The 14,767-nt window shown below is 35.2% G+C and overlaps 1 protein-coding gene across 5 annotated transcripts in view; it reads left to right on the top strand.

Annotated features, from left to right (window-relative positions):
• Positions 1 to 14,527, top strand: part of SPIN1 (spindlin 1) — a 47,432-nt gene extending 32,905 nt beyond the window's left edge. For 2 of the 5 annotated variants that reach the window (XM_081320558.1, XM_081320559.1), the window contains 5 exons: positions 4,788 to 4,866; positions 5,998 to 6,046; positions 7,208 to 7,461; positions 9,905 to 10,138; positions 11,080 to 14,527. In XM_081320558.1, the coding sequence (XP_081176684.1) occupies positions 6,021 to 6,046; positions 7,208 to 7,461; positions 9,905 to 10,138; positions 11,080 to 11,279 (714 nt within the window). In that variant the 5' untranslated portion in view covers positions 4,788 to 4,866; positions 5,998 to 6,020 and the 3' untranslated portion in view covers positions 11,280 to 14,527. Of the gene's footprint in view, positions 1 to 2,158; positions 2,273 to 4,787; positions 4,867 to 5,997; positions 6,047 to 7,207; positions 7,462 to 9,904; positions 10,139 to 11,079 lie in introns of those variants that run through there. The other 3 variants (XM_081320556.1, XM_081320557.1, XM_081320560.1) reach the window with 2 other exon arrangements.
• The last annotated feature ends 240 nt before the right edge of the window (positions 14,528 to 14,767 follow it).

Genomic DNA, 14,767 nt, shown 5'->3' with positions numbered 1-14,767 from the left:
GGTCGGGACTATAGACAATGGCATAGGTTTTTCCAGAGTAAAAAAAGGAATGAATCCCCATTGGCTTGTGTATTGAAAAACTCGATGGAGGGGCTCCCTAATAAAGATTAAATTGATTCAATTTTTTTTAAGATGAGTAACTTCATTATCAGTCAAGTAAAGTGATCACCAAAAGAAAGCCTGGATTATACTGCAATGTTGCAATTACTACTTTATCATAGGAAAAAGAAATAATTGGAATATACGTATGAACATGTGTTTTTAAGTTTATAAGGAAAAAACTTGCAGGATGAATGTTATGCAATATTGATAACAGAGAGTGAATGTAGCAAGTATGGAAAAGTTTTAGTTGCTAGTGAAAATAACTTCACCATCCTACATCATAATTTGAACCACTCTGAGAAAACATGTCTACTTTGAAGGGGGAGACAAGTAGTTTATCGCTTTCACATTCTGATTTTAGATATGTCCTTGAGATCCCCAGCAGAATAATATCAAAGAAGGGGGGAGTTAAAAAGATGAATTGGAAAGTTAATGAAGACCCTAACAAAAATAACTTCACAGGATCCTAACTTGTGTAGATTTAAACAGAAAAAGGTTAATTACTTGCCTTTAAAATAAAATAAAGTCCAAAATCCCAAACTTCCATTTAATTGAAATTTGAAAAATTTTATAAATGACTTTATGACATAACTATCATAAAGCATTTTATGAGATAATACAAAATGTCATAAACATTTTCTGTGGTCATCTCATATATGTGTCTGTACAGGGATGTGGTGGCTCAGTGGGTTAGGACGCTGAGCTTGTCGATCAGATGGTCGGCAGTTTGGCGGGTCGAATCCCAAGTGCCGCGTAACAGAGTGAGCTCCTGTTACTTGTCCCAGCTTCTGCCAACCTAGCAGTTCGAAAGCACATAAAAATGCAAGTAGAAAAATAGGGACCACTACGGTGGGAAGGTAACAGCGTTCCGTGCGCCTTTGGTGTCTAGTTATGCCGGCCACATGACCACGGAGACGTCCTTGGACAAGCGCTGGCTCTTTGGCTTTGAAACAGAGATGAGCACCGGCCCCTAAAGTTGGAAACGACTAGCACGCATGTGTGAGGGAACCTTTACCTTTTGTGTGTGTGTGTGTGTGTGTGTGTGTGTGTGTGTGTGTGTGTATGAACTACTTTCAAGACAGATAATTACTGTATATCTCCCAGAACTTTTCCAGAACATATGAAGCTCTGCCATTGTTGAAGGCATTGAGGAATCTAGTAAGGAAATCTCTCTAAAACAGTTATCTAATGGATCATGGGTGGTGTGTGAATGTCCGCATGTATTGTAGTGAATATTGCATGTAGTTATGGCTACATCATAATATTTAGGTTTGATTATTACAGGTTTAAAATGTAGGACCAGAAATAGTGCCAGATATTTTTGACATCACTACATAATTGATTCTTCAGCTGCACTAATTCGTTTATTTCTGGGTTCAATTCAAAGTGTTCGTGATCATCTTTAAGCCATTTCACCCCATAGGTAGTATAAATTTTGTCTGAGGTTATTATGTTTGCCTTACTTACTCTTACTAGCTAATTCTTATTAGAAATGTTTATAAATACTTTTACTGTAGTCTTTTCCATTTTTAATTTGTATGTTTTTTAATGTTACAAGCCATTCAAAGCATATTTGCATGGGATATAAATGTTAATATAAATATTCCTTATTGGTCAACATTAATCGAGCATTAAGTTATCAGGATAGCCAAATTATTTTTGTAACTTAAATTTATTGTAACTGTTGTAAGCCAGGAAAAAAAATCACCATTAGTAAGCAATTACATCAGAGGAGATAAAGGCACTGATATTTTAAAATGAGGAAAACGTTTGTGACCTATTACAAATATTTACTTTGGTCCTGGGTGCAGTATGCATCAATATAAAACAAGCACATAAAATACAAAATTATAATATAACCTCATAAAAATAATTTTAAAAATTTATCTCAAAATTATAATGTGCAAAGTTTAAATCTTAGTACTAGGCTTGTATCTGTCTTCCCAGATCCAGCAAAAATGCACAGAATTTAACTGCTTTTATACTACCCAATCAACCTGGCTAAAACTTTTTTTATATAAAGATGACAGGGAATTGCGCAGCAGCCATCAAGATGAAGTTGGAGACACAGACACAAATATATTTAACATTTATCAAATTTACAGCAGTCTTTGTCATCATCCAGAACAGGAAGAATACAAGATAGTCAGGGACACAGGAATATCATGAGGTAAACCTGAACAGTATATAGAACACACAAGAAAAAGGAGGGAAAAAAGGGAAACTCCCCCTTTATACTTACAACAACCAATCATAGCTGAGGTTGCATCATGCATGAGTCAGCACTCTAATCAACTACAACTGTTTGTTAGGCCTATTCCACACTTTAATGTTCCAGCTACTAAATTCAGTATCCTACCAAAAGACCACTACTTAACAGAATTTAGTCCATTGATTTTCATCTCTAGAATCACAAAAGAATTTCTGATAAAAGAAAAAATGTAATAGATTTTTCATGAATGACTATAAAAATACTTCTGCTATTATTAGGTTGGTTTTTTTAATTATCAGCGCACAATATAAATATATCCAGCTTGAATAATACTAGCATAGAATAGGAACTGGTAGTCATTATTGAAACCCAATAGTGGAAAATGAAATATAATTGTGTTTTGTTAGATTGCAATTAACAGGTGATAAAATAAGTTAAATATTAAAATATTGTGTTAGAGACTTAATCTGTATAGAAGCTTTCTATACTGTTTTCATATTATGTATCAACATGTTGTTGCTTAGATCTATTTATAGCTTTGTGAATGAAGATAGGGTGTACATTTGCAATAAATAATAGTCAGAACACACATTACATTTACTTTGTTTTCTATATTTAGAAGATCCAAATGCTATGACTTTCAAAACAGTGACAAACCTTCTTCCATATCCATCCCATAAAGGCTGGATGTGTCAGCATAAATTGCTTCCCTTGTAGTTATATAAAGTAATGTGTTATTGTGTTGTGTATTAAATCAGTTGTCATCCTTATTGTAGGGACAATCTGCTATTCTCAAAGATGGAAATCTTTGAGTTAATAATCTTTTATCTAATAATTTTGGTGAACACTGAAACCAATGATGACAATAGATAACTGATAGCAATTCTATCTGGGACATATATTGCTAATATGAAAAAATCTGGCTTTTGCCCACCCACAAAAAATGTTAAGGCAAGATTTATTCTTTAAGTGGAATAAGGAGAAAACTTACTAGTATCTTCAGTCAAACTATATGACAAGGTTTTTTATAATAGGATCTTTCTTATTGTGTTGTTGCCACTAAATATTCTAGGCTTCTTCTAAATCTTTCTGTTCTACAGGAATATTAATAATGTGTTTTCAGTGACACGGTCCATTTTAAACATTCAAGTAGCCATATGTTACTTAACAAAGCTTTATTTTGGGCCATAGACTATATTTTAACTGTGCAATGTTAGGTATTCAGCAACATGTCTGGCACACTTTTAATAAAAGAGGTTCTATTAGTAGTAACTATATTAGAATATCAAAGCTGTGGCTCTGATATCTTGCTTTGAAAAAGTTAGGCAGTTTGCTTGCTCTTCATGATTTTATTTGAATATAGACCAGTACCTAGTATATGCATTTCAGCTTTTTTGTCCTAACTGATCCTATCCCCTTTGGGGATAGAAATTAAAATTCTAATATTAAAAATGTGTTGCATATCTTAAATTGCACTGCAGCTGATGCCCTTGATAAAATTAAGGGTTTCTTTAGAAGGTTCAAGAACATATTTTCTGAAGGCAAGTCTGTTAGCTTCCAGTTTAGGGAAAGGAAAGGAAAAGGCAAGGATTACTTGGCCTAGCTCAGGGGTAGACAACCTTGGCTCTTTTATGACTTGTGGACTTCAACTCCCAGAATTCCTGAGCCAGCCATTGGCTCAGGAATTCTGGAAGTTGAAGTGCATGAGTCATAAAAGAGCCACGGTTGCCTACTCCTGGCCTAGCCTAAGCAGATTTAATTATTCTTGTTTAATAACTTGCCAGAATAGGTTAACACAACATTTCTTGATATCACTTATTAATTTCATTTAATATGCTATTTTTGCCAATTTTGAATTATTATGCAAAATTGTTTTGTGCAAAACAATTTAAATACTAGGTTATTAGTTGTGTATTCAATAAATATGAGCTGTACCAGTAGTCCTCAAGTTATGACCACCATTGGGACTGAATCACTAAGCAAAGCCAGTTGTTTAGTAAGCCAGCACATGACCAGACCCAGTTTTAAAACCATTTTATTGTGGTCTTTAAGCAGATCACATTCCTGTTAACTAAATCTGGCTTCTCCAACTGACTTTGCTTGTCAGAAGCCATCTGAGAAAGTCGCAAATCATGATCATGAGACCTTGAGACACCACAACTTTCATAAATGCAAGCTGATTGCCAAGTGTCTGAATTGTGACCATGTGGCTGCAGGGATGGTAGAAGGGTCAGAACTTTAAGAGTAAATTATAAACTATTTTTTCCCAGCACTGTTATAACTTTGAACCCATTAGGCTCAAGCCCAGAGATGAGACAGAGATCCAATTGAGTCCAATCCTTTATTTGCTTATACCTAATAGACAGAATCTTGCCAAAGTAAGGCTATAATTTTCTAAGCTACTAGATATATCCGGAGAGATTCTAGGATGAGGCTACTCTTAACCTCTTTCTCTCTCACCCCTCCATCTCAGGACTACGGCAGTCTCTTGATCCAGAGCTCCCTCTGAGAAAGTTTTGAGTTGGCAAAATCCTCCCCCTCTGCTGCTGCAGGTGCACATTCCATCACAGAACCATCATTAAAAGAACAATCCTGAGTGAAGAACCACCTGTCATACTATTTTATATTTGCAGCACCTATCTAAAGAATCTAAGTTATTTGTAAACACAGATGAAAACACCAACAAATTCTAACATTTCTGGGATAAAAGACAAATAGTAAAACTGATAGGGTTGCATAAAAAAAGATCATTTGGTATAATGACTAGCTTGGTATGCCAGCATTTAGCAACCACATACAGTTACAAAGAGACACAGAATTAATGTAAAATGTACATTGGCTCTTTTCACATTAAGAAAAAGTGTTGACAGGATAAATGCTTCTGTATGGCTGGCTTGTTCTTTTATGGATCAGTTTTACATTATATTTGCAGAGATACTATATGATCAAGGTTTATAAGGTATATAACAATACACAGAGTTCCTAGAATATGACTAATTGCCATATGCTAGGCAGATGTAGGATATGTTTTAAAAATAATTTTCTATAATTTCAGGTTTTATGTAATATTTTCACTATGGAGATAACCCAAAATATTCTTGATTCATACCTGTGTTATCTTTGTTAATTAGCTCTTTAGCAGTATGAGAACCAAAACAACTGTGTAAGAAAGTTGTCTAACCATAATATTTGTCTTAATTTGGAATATAAAATCCCAATAACATGAAATATATTTTTTTCTATTCAAGGACCTAAGCAAGCCTAGTTATAGAGTCTGTCTTATGTTATTGGAGACTGAGGGTATTTAGGGAGAGAAGTAATCAAGACTAACATTATCTAGCAACATGAAGGTTAAAGCACCAAACTTTATATACCACAATTTCATCTGATAATTCTACAGTTTGTAAAAGACGGGAGGTCTTCCATAATGTTGGGATAGAAAATGTCTGCTCTTCTGTTATATTCAGGCAAGCCTAATTTTGAATTATGAATATCAAGTCATCTGTGGGGATGGGAAAAAGTTTAATTACTGGGTCTGGTTTAAATTAGGATAGATTAGATTTGACTGATATGCTCTGTGTATAACCACAGCAAATGCTCTGTGAAATAAGAATAAAGTTTAAATTTTCCCATCATGCAATTTTGCCTCTTGTCTTAGTTCTTGTTTGCTTTTTTTCTTGTAGGGCATGCAGGTGTCTCTGCCAGCATGATGAAGAAAAGAGCTTCCCACAAGTAAGTAGTGTTATCATTTTAATCTCATGCTTTCCATTTTTATGTGGGAGCTGCAGTTATAGAGCTTTGTGAAGATTAGCTGTTGTATCATCTACAAATCTGCTCAAAAAACTAGTTATCTGGATATTTTAAGACTTTATTTTTTATCTAACGTGGGCATTATGAGAAGACTTATTGCCTCTTGTGTTTTCTTCTGTAATATATCAATTTTATCATAGCAAAAGAGTGCTAAGGAATGTAGAATATGAAATGTATAAGATGGACAATGATAAGGTTATAGAGTTGAAAGGTATTTTTATCCCATCCCAACTTATTGCTATATAATAATTTTAGCAAGAAATAAAAATTATTATATGAACCACATTGAATTCATGTTAAGCAACATGAGTTATTCAGGGTAAGAGTGGTAAAAATTTTCTGCACCCCTGAAATCAAATCCCATATGTTCAAGATTAAAGAATTTTCAGCATGGAAACACAAGGCTTTTGGTTTTTCAAAGCTTTGGCTGTAATTTCTCATATACCCAAACTGTCTCAAGTGTTTCCCAGCCCTGGGAGGCTTTTTTTGAGAGAATACAAACCTCCTGTCAAGTTGCAGGGTGGGAATAGGGCAGGGAAAAAACATTGTTATTAATAAATACGAAATGTTATGCTTTGGAGCCAAGGATTCTAGTAAAATCCATATTTTTGAAACCAGATAGGTAAAATAAATTTATGTTAATTACAAAACATATATTTCTAAGAAAAGACTAATGTTTCTTTGGCCAAGATCAGAGCACTACATTAAAGTGGAAATTTTCTGGAGTTCAGCCAGAGTCTACTTCTGAGATAATTCTAGAATCACATGAAATAATTTTACAAAGATTCAAAACTTCATCTCTTAAATGAGGATATATTTGGGAGGAGATACAGTCATAGTATTATTTACTGAACGTGGTGCAAATGTACTGTGGACTTGGCTCATTGCTGAAAATTTTGTCCATGTGTATGTATTAAATAAATAAATTTCCTAATATGAAAGAGTAAAGTATGAGATGCTTCATATTATTTTTTAAATTGATTTGCTACCAATCTTGCAGTTCAACGTGACTGAGCAGCTCCTACAAAGTAATAGAATTTTTTCAATGTATTTACATCTTAATGGCTTTATATATAAATACAGAAAGCATCGAAACAACGTGGGACCAAGTAAACCCATTTCTCAACCTAGAAGAAATATTGTAGGCTGCAGAATACAACATGGATGGAAAGAAGGGAGTGGGCCTGTTACACAGTGGAAAGGCACAGTCCTAGACCAGGTTCCTGTAAACCCCTCTCTCTTCCTTATTAAATACGATGGATTTGATTGTGTCTATGGACTCGAACTGCACAAAGATGAGAGGGTTTCAGCGCTTGAAGTCCTTCCAGATCGAGTTGGTAAGTATTTTGATAGAGTCTAGAAGTGTTGGGTGTTAATCGTCAAATACTGCCACAGGCAATAGAAGTGAATTGATAATGATTTTCTGCACTAGGGAATGTTAGATAGAAAATTTACTGATTTAAATAATCCCCATATGTCTTTATGAACAGCTGCCAATTGAACATAGTACTGTTTAAAGTGCAAATATAAACATTTTCATATCCTACAAAGCAGCAAATTAAAATATAAAAAATTGTCAAATGATAGAGAACCTGCAAATGCAATGTGTCCAGTTTACTAAGAATCATAGCCTATCCCTTCTGCTGAATTCTTACTGAAATAAATGCTTACCAGGTTCTCCTATTGAACCTTTTCAAGGATGAGCTTTACATAGTAAAGGCAGTACAACCAAAGAATCCCTCTTTTTGTCAATAAATTTAGCTTCTAAGAAAAGCATTTCCAAATAATATTGATATAAATGTTAATGGTTGTGGTAAAATTGAACAAGCTTAAAATAAGTCAAAATTGAATAAGATAACTCTAAAATTGAATCTTACAGTTGCAAGAAAAAGTATGTGAACCTTTTGGGATTACGTGGAGTTTTGCTTGAATTGGCCATAAAATGCGCTCTAAACGTCATGTAAGTCACAACAATAGAAAAACACAGTCTGCTTAAAATAATACTACACAAACATTAGCTGTCGTCGTTTTAATTGAACATAACATGTAAACATTCACAGTGCAGGGTGAAAAAAGTATGTGAACCCCTAGCCTAATGACTTCTCCAAGAGCTAATTGAAGCCAGGAGTGAGCCAACCTTGACTCCAATCAGTGTGATGATATTGGATGTGTTGCTGACAGCTGTCCTGCCCTTTAAAAACACACACCTGTTTTGGGTTTACTGGTCTCAAGAAGCACTGTCTGATGTGAACCATGCCTCGCAGAAAAGAGTTCTCAGAAGACCTACGATCAAGAATTGTTGACTTGCATGAAGCTGGAAAGGGTTACAAAAGTATCTCCAAAAGCATCTCCAAAAGCCTTGATGTTCATGTGTCCACGGTAAGACAGACTGTCTACAAAAGGAGAAAGTTTAGCACAGTTGCTACTCTCCCTAGGCGTGGTCGTCCTGTAAAAATGACTGCAAGAGCACAGTGCATAATGCTTAATGAGGTAAAGAAGAATCCTAGAGCATCAGCTAAAGACCTACAGAAATCTCTGGCACATGCTAACATTTTTGTTGAGACATCTACAATAAGGAAAACATTAAACAAGAATGGAGTACATGGGAGGACACCACAGAGGAAGCCATTGCTGTCCAAAAAAAATATTGCAGCACGTTTGAAGTTTGCAAAAGAGCACCTGGATGTTCCACAGCACTACTGGCAAAATATACTGCGGACAGATGAAACCAAAATTGAGTTGTTTGGGAAAAACACACAACACTATGTGTGGAGAAAAAAAGGCACAGCACACCAACATCAAAACCTCATCCCCACTGTAAAACATGGCGGAGGGAGCATCATGGTTTGGGGCTGCTTTGCTGCCTCAGGGCCTGGACGGATTGTTGTCATTGATGGGAAAATGAATTCCAAAGTTTATCAGGACATTTTGCAGGAAAACGTACGACCATCTGTCCGCCAACTGAAGCTCCGCAGAGGATGGGTGATGCAACAGGACAATGACCCAAAGCATACAAGTAATTCAACAAAACAATGGCTTCAACAGAACAGAATACGCCTTCTGGAGTGGCCCAGTCAGAGTCCTGACCTCAACCCGATTGAAATGCTGTGGCATGACCTTAAGAGAGCGATTCACACCAGACATCCCAAGAATATTGCTACACTGAAACAGTTTTGTGAAGAGGAGTGGTCCAAAATTACTCCAGATCGTTGTGCAGGTCTGATCTGCAACTACAGGAAACGTTTGGTTGAGGTTATTGCTGCCAAAGGAGGGTCAACCAGTTATTAAGTCCAAAGGTTCACATACCTTTTTCCACCCTGCACTGTGAATGTTTCCATCTTATCTTCAATTAAAACATGACAAAAGCTAATGTTTGTGTAGTGTTATTTTAAGCAGACTGTGTTTTTCTATTGTTGTGACTTACATGACATTTAGAGCGCATTTTATGGCCAATTCATGCAAAACTCCACGTAATCCCAAAGGGTTCACATACTTTTTCTTGCAAGTGTAGTCAATGCTTAATGAATAATTTTATTTCAGTTAATCTAATAAAGTTTTCTTCAGCCTTTAAGTGTGATTGTTGAATACCCTTCTTACCTAAATCCCATACAGAGAATTTTTAATTATGTTAATCTTGAATAAAATCTTGAGTAAAATCAAGCATTTATCTAGTTTTGAAGTCGAGCAATGCTCAATTGCTGCATTTATACTATTTTTCTGGCACCTTAAAATAGAATGGGTATAGCTTATGTTAATCAAGCACTGAACTGTATCTTTCAGCTTCGTCTCGGATCAGTGATGCCCACCTGGCAGACATAATGATTGGCAAAGCAGTAGAGCATATGTTTGAGACAGAAGATGGCTCAAAAGATGAATGGAGGGGAATGGTCTTGGCTCAAGCACCTATAATGAAGACATGGTTTTATATTACCTATGAAAAGGATCCTGTCTTGTACATGTACCAGCTCTTAGATGACTATAAAGAAGGCGATCTCCGTATTATGCCTGATTCTAGTAAGTTGATCCATATATAAAAATCAATTTAAAATTCTCAGAGTTTGCTAGAATACGGGAGTTTTGAGAATAAATTTTATCACCGATACAAAGAATAATTCTTGTGAACTGAACTGAGAGCTACCCAAGTAGAGAACAGAAAGGTTCCTCAACACAGTTGCATGTTTTGAATATTGTGCAATCAAGATGAACCTTTAGGTTAGCATGACAAATACTTAATTGGAAGGGAAGGCAAGAGAGAATTGACTGCTGCTGTTGGCAGTATTCACATCCATGGCATGTGAATAGTTACCTAGATTTAATGTTCTTAAATTTCTATTTTCCTTTTCCTTTATAGAATATAATGTTATCACCTCTTGTGCCCTATATTTACATCCAGCTATAGGAATATTCAGATCCCACTATTTGGGTGCAAGGGAAGATGAGGCTTACAAAAAATAATGTACATGAATGTAGTGCTGATGTTGGGAAAGGTACAAGAGAACCTATTTTAAACAAGAATTTGTTGGACTGTTCACCCTGAGTTTGAGTTTAAGGAGAATAATTTCGACATTTGAAATTTTGGCTATGCTATGCTGCATAAAGTAGAATATATTTACCAAGGTTACAAAGTTATCCATCTGAATAAGTCATTAACCATTCAATCAATCGAATTAGTCTTAACATTTTGGGAACATCCATTCTTTCCATTTCTTTTAAGGTGCTTGAAATGGATCACTAAGATAAACTTGGTAAAAGGTGTACTTTTTGCAATTATACATTCCTGGTTGTTTTCATTTGTAAAGAAGGAACTTCTCTTTTAAGCTGTCTGCTTGTCTGCTTATTATTAGAAGTGAATAAACTGACAGTGGTAACATAGATAATTGGATGAAGAAATGGACTTAATAAGGGTATATTATGTTAAACGCTGTTGCGTTTTAATATAAACTTTGTCTTTTCAGATGATTCACCTCCAGCAGAGCGGGAACCTGGAGAAGTTGTGGACAGCCTAGTTGGAAAACAAGTGGAATATGCCAAAGAAGATGGCTCAAAAAGGACTGGCATGGTGATTCATCAAGTTGAAGCCAAACCCTCTGTCTATTTCATCAAGTTTGATGATGATTTCCATATTTATGTCTATGATTTGGTGAAGACATCCTAGACGCCACCATGCAAACTTTTGCCAAACTTGTGGAACTTTCAGTGTAAAATTTGTAGACACAGAAGACTTAACTGCTTTCCAGTTTATTTGAAAGCTTAAATGTCCCTGCGAGCCCACAATCTGCCAGGAAAATTATTCCATTGTGAACTGTACAAATAGACTTTGATGTGAACATGACACATTTTATGTAGGGGAATTCCTTTTCTTAGAGGAGGTCTTGTTGGGGGGGTGGGTATCTGGATAAAGTTAGGACAAAAAAACCAGCAGCTGCAAATTCAAGCTGTGTAAAAGAATCTAGCAATGTAATCATTAATCTGATTTCTCCCCCTCCCCCAATTATATCTTTCCCTTGGCTTTTCACTTAACTTTTCAACTGCCAATGCAAGTGTAGCTTGATATTAAATTGCTTTCCTGTATGTAATATTAAGTTTTCTTGTATTAAACATATTACGTCCTTGTTTTGGGGGTTTGGGCAGAGATGATTAAAACTATTTTAAGCAGTGTTAAGGAGTGCCTAAACCAATTAATATCAGTGTCCTATGTTCCAGATACTATTACACTTCTGTTACATGAGAATGTTGTACATTTTAATTACAGGATAATAGAATATGGTATACATACGATGCAGTTGATAAGAAAAATGCAGAGCAAGTGTTTATCAAATGTAGGACCTGGATAAAATTAAAGCAAGGATGCCTTCAGTTCTCAATATTGTTGTAGGATTTTTTGTTAACTTTTAGCAGAACCCAGGTGCTTGGTGCCGTAGCAGCTTAGTCATTCATGTTAACATTAAAGAATACTACACAGCAATTATTGGGTGTCTTATCAAATCTAGCAACTTAGATTCTTGTATGTGGACTAAAATCTGTTACATGTAATGACGAACCTCACAAGAGTCCTCATACATTAAAGGCTTGTCTTACTGAGAAAGAAAGTCATCTGTTGCCTTCTATTTTGATATACTGCATTCCTTCTTGTTTCCTTATCTTCTGCTAAAGAAGGCTTCTACCTTTTTTTCTCCTGGCCTTTCTTCTTGGGGTGAGTCCAAACAAGACATACAATTCCAACCTATTGTCGCCTTTTGTATTGTACATTGTATTTGCTTGAGGTATGCTGTTTAATGTGAACTACATTAAAAGAACACTAGGGCTCTGCATGCTAATGGTGCACTATCTAACGGAAGCTAGACAGTCTCCATGGTTCAGCCATCTGCAGCCGAGGATGGATGTAAATAAGCCACCCGCAGCTTCATTCAAATTCATTCTTGGGTCATTTTTTTTGTAAAGTGTAGATTGGCGTGGCAGCTTTTTAAACTAATCAGTGGAAAATATCATAAAGCAACCAATTTGAGGCAGGGCATTGCAGTGACTGAAGACTGCTTTGCACAAGTAAATGAGAACCAAACCTCTTTGCTTAACTACAAGGCTGAGGAATTTTAGGAAGTGTTGCTGATCAGCTTTTTGAGGTTAAGTTTACCTCTGGTGTGAGTATGCATATTAAACTCCATGCAGTTTAGACTTTTTTTTAGTTTTGCCTGAATTCATATTGTAGCCTTAAGGCTTGTGCCTCATTATGCTCTTTAATGGTAATACTCACCATATAAATACAGTATCTAAAAATTTCTTGACCATTGCTACTATTGCATTATGTCCAGTATTTCATCAATAGGCAACCAAAGGCAAACTTTTGTCTTTTCCATGAAGAGCTTTTCCAATGCAGTCTTTAAGCCCCGAGTACCTGAGTCATGATGTTCCTGTGTTCTTGAACAAAAGTGAGCAGATTTGCAACCCAGTGTTTTTCATCCAGCAGATCTGTATGTTTTCTATTGACTCTTTAGAGTCCTGCATGTAAATCTCAAAGCTGAGCCTGGCTCCATGAGCCCAAGTTGATATTTGTGGCACAAGAATGAGTGTGTATTAAACATACACAAGAGAAACACGTAAATGTAGTACTTTCAATTGTGGGCTACATAAACTATAAATCAAGAGTATGTCTCAAGATACTTGCAAAGAATTAAGTGGAACAAAAAGATCATGTTCAAAGAGCTTGTGATGAGGTGATTTCTGCAAGTCTCTTAATACACCACATTCTGCCAGTTTAGAGTAATCTATATTCTGTATAAATTTTATGGTTTTTTAAGTGTCCACATTGTCTGCTTTTTTGATAGCTTAGACCACCTTTTTCTGTTTTTGAGCTAGAGACTTAATTTTACACCCTGCCCATCTATTTTGGGCTTCATTTTAGGCTCATATTTCAGATCTGCATGCAGTGCTTGTCACCCTGGTAACTAATGTTGGTCCCTTGCTCCAGAGATTCAGCATTGGTTTCCAAGTTATTACAAGCTTGTGGTGGCACAAGCTATGGATCTGTGTATAAAAGTTATTGGCCTTTCTCCATTTACCTGCTGTAGTATTGTATATTGTGTGTTTATGTGATGTCAGGCTGCCCTGTAAAATTTTAAGACAAAACTTAAATGCAGATCATCCCTTTTTTGCATGCTTAGAAGGTAGAATGTTCAATGTAAGAAAGTTAAAGTTGCATGTTTAAAAAATGTTTAGGTTTTTAGGTTTTTTTATTTTAGGTTTTTTTTTTGTGAATTTGCTTATTGTGCTGTTTTAATGGTGATAGTAGGATTAAATGCACTGGTGAGGCAAACATAGTGCCAAGGAGGTAACTTTCCATTTTGTATGTGTCATGCAGCGTTTGAAGGGACCATGTACTTTGTTCAAAAAGAAATAAAAATTAGTTCAAATTAGTAATAGGCTTTTTTGTGCCAAATCCTGAATTGTGATGAAGTAGAATCATATTAAAAACCCAGGCAATAGTGGAAAAAGCTATTTTTGCTGGATAATTTTTAACTTCCTTAAATTGGTGCGTTTTAAAAAAAGACTTCTCCATGAATATATTAATTGCAACCATTTCAAAGAACCAAAAAAATAAAAAATGTGTGGTTCCTTGGAAATGCTGTGCTTTTTATATTTTTCATCATTAGTGCAATTTGGATGGTTCTTGCTATGTGTATAGTTCAAAGGTCTTCGTGTTCACATTTTAAAATTAGGTAAATGACCATCTCTAGAGCTTGGTTTCATTTTTTTATTTTTTAATGATGTAGACAGTTCCCTGTTCTCTGCATTTAGAAGTATAAACACTTTAAATCTTTAAATCTGTTACTTAATTCTGTAAGTAATTTTTATAATTATGATGTAACTCTATCCTTAAAACATTTAAAATAAACCCTTTATGTGCAACTTACGACTGTAAATCTTGTTCTCATAAGACAAATGTGATGTGTTCAAACTGAAGAGAAATTTCTTCCATTTTATAATTAAAATGAAATTTAAAAAAAATTATTCCAGTTTGTAATTAAACTACTTTAACAATGGAAAATTATTATGCTGATAAATATTATTAGGCAATACTTTAAAAAAATCATACAAAGCACCAATCCATTTAAGTTAAATGCAATACTTCAGCAAATGCAATACTTG

Source organism: Vipera berus (assembly GCF_964194415.1).
Source record: "Vipera berus genome assembly, chromosome: 2".
Taxonomy (NCBI): domain Eukaryota; kingdom Metazoa; phylum Chordata; class Lepidosauria; order Squamata; family Viperidae; genus Vipera; species Vipera berus.
Note: the sequence above shows the minus strand (reverse complement) of the source record. Positions and strands in the feature narration are given on the sequence as shown.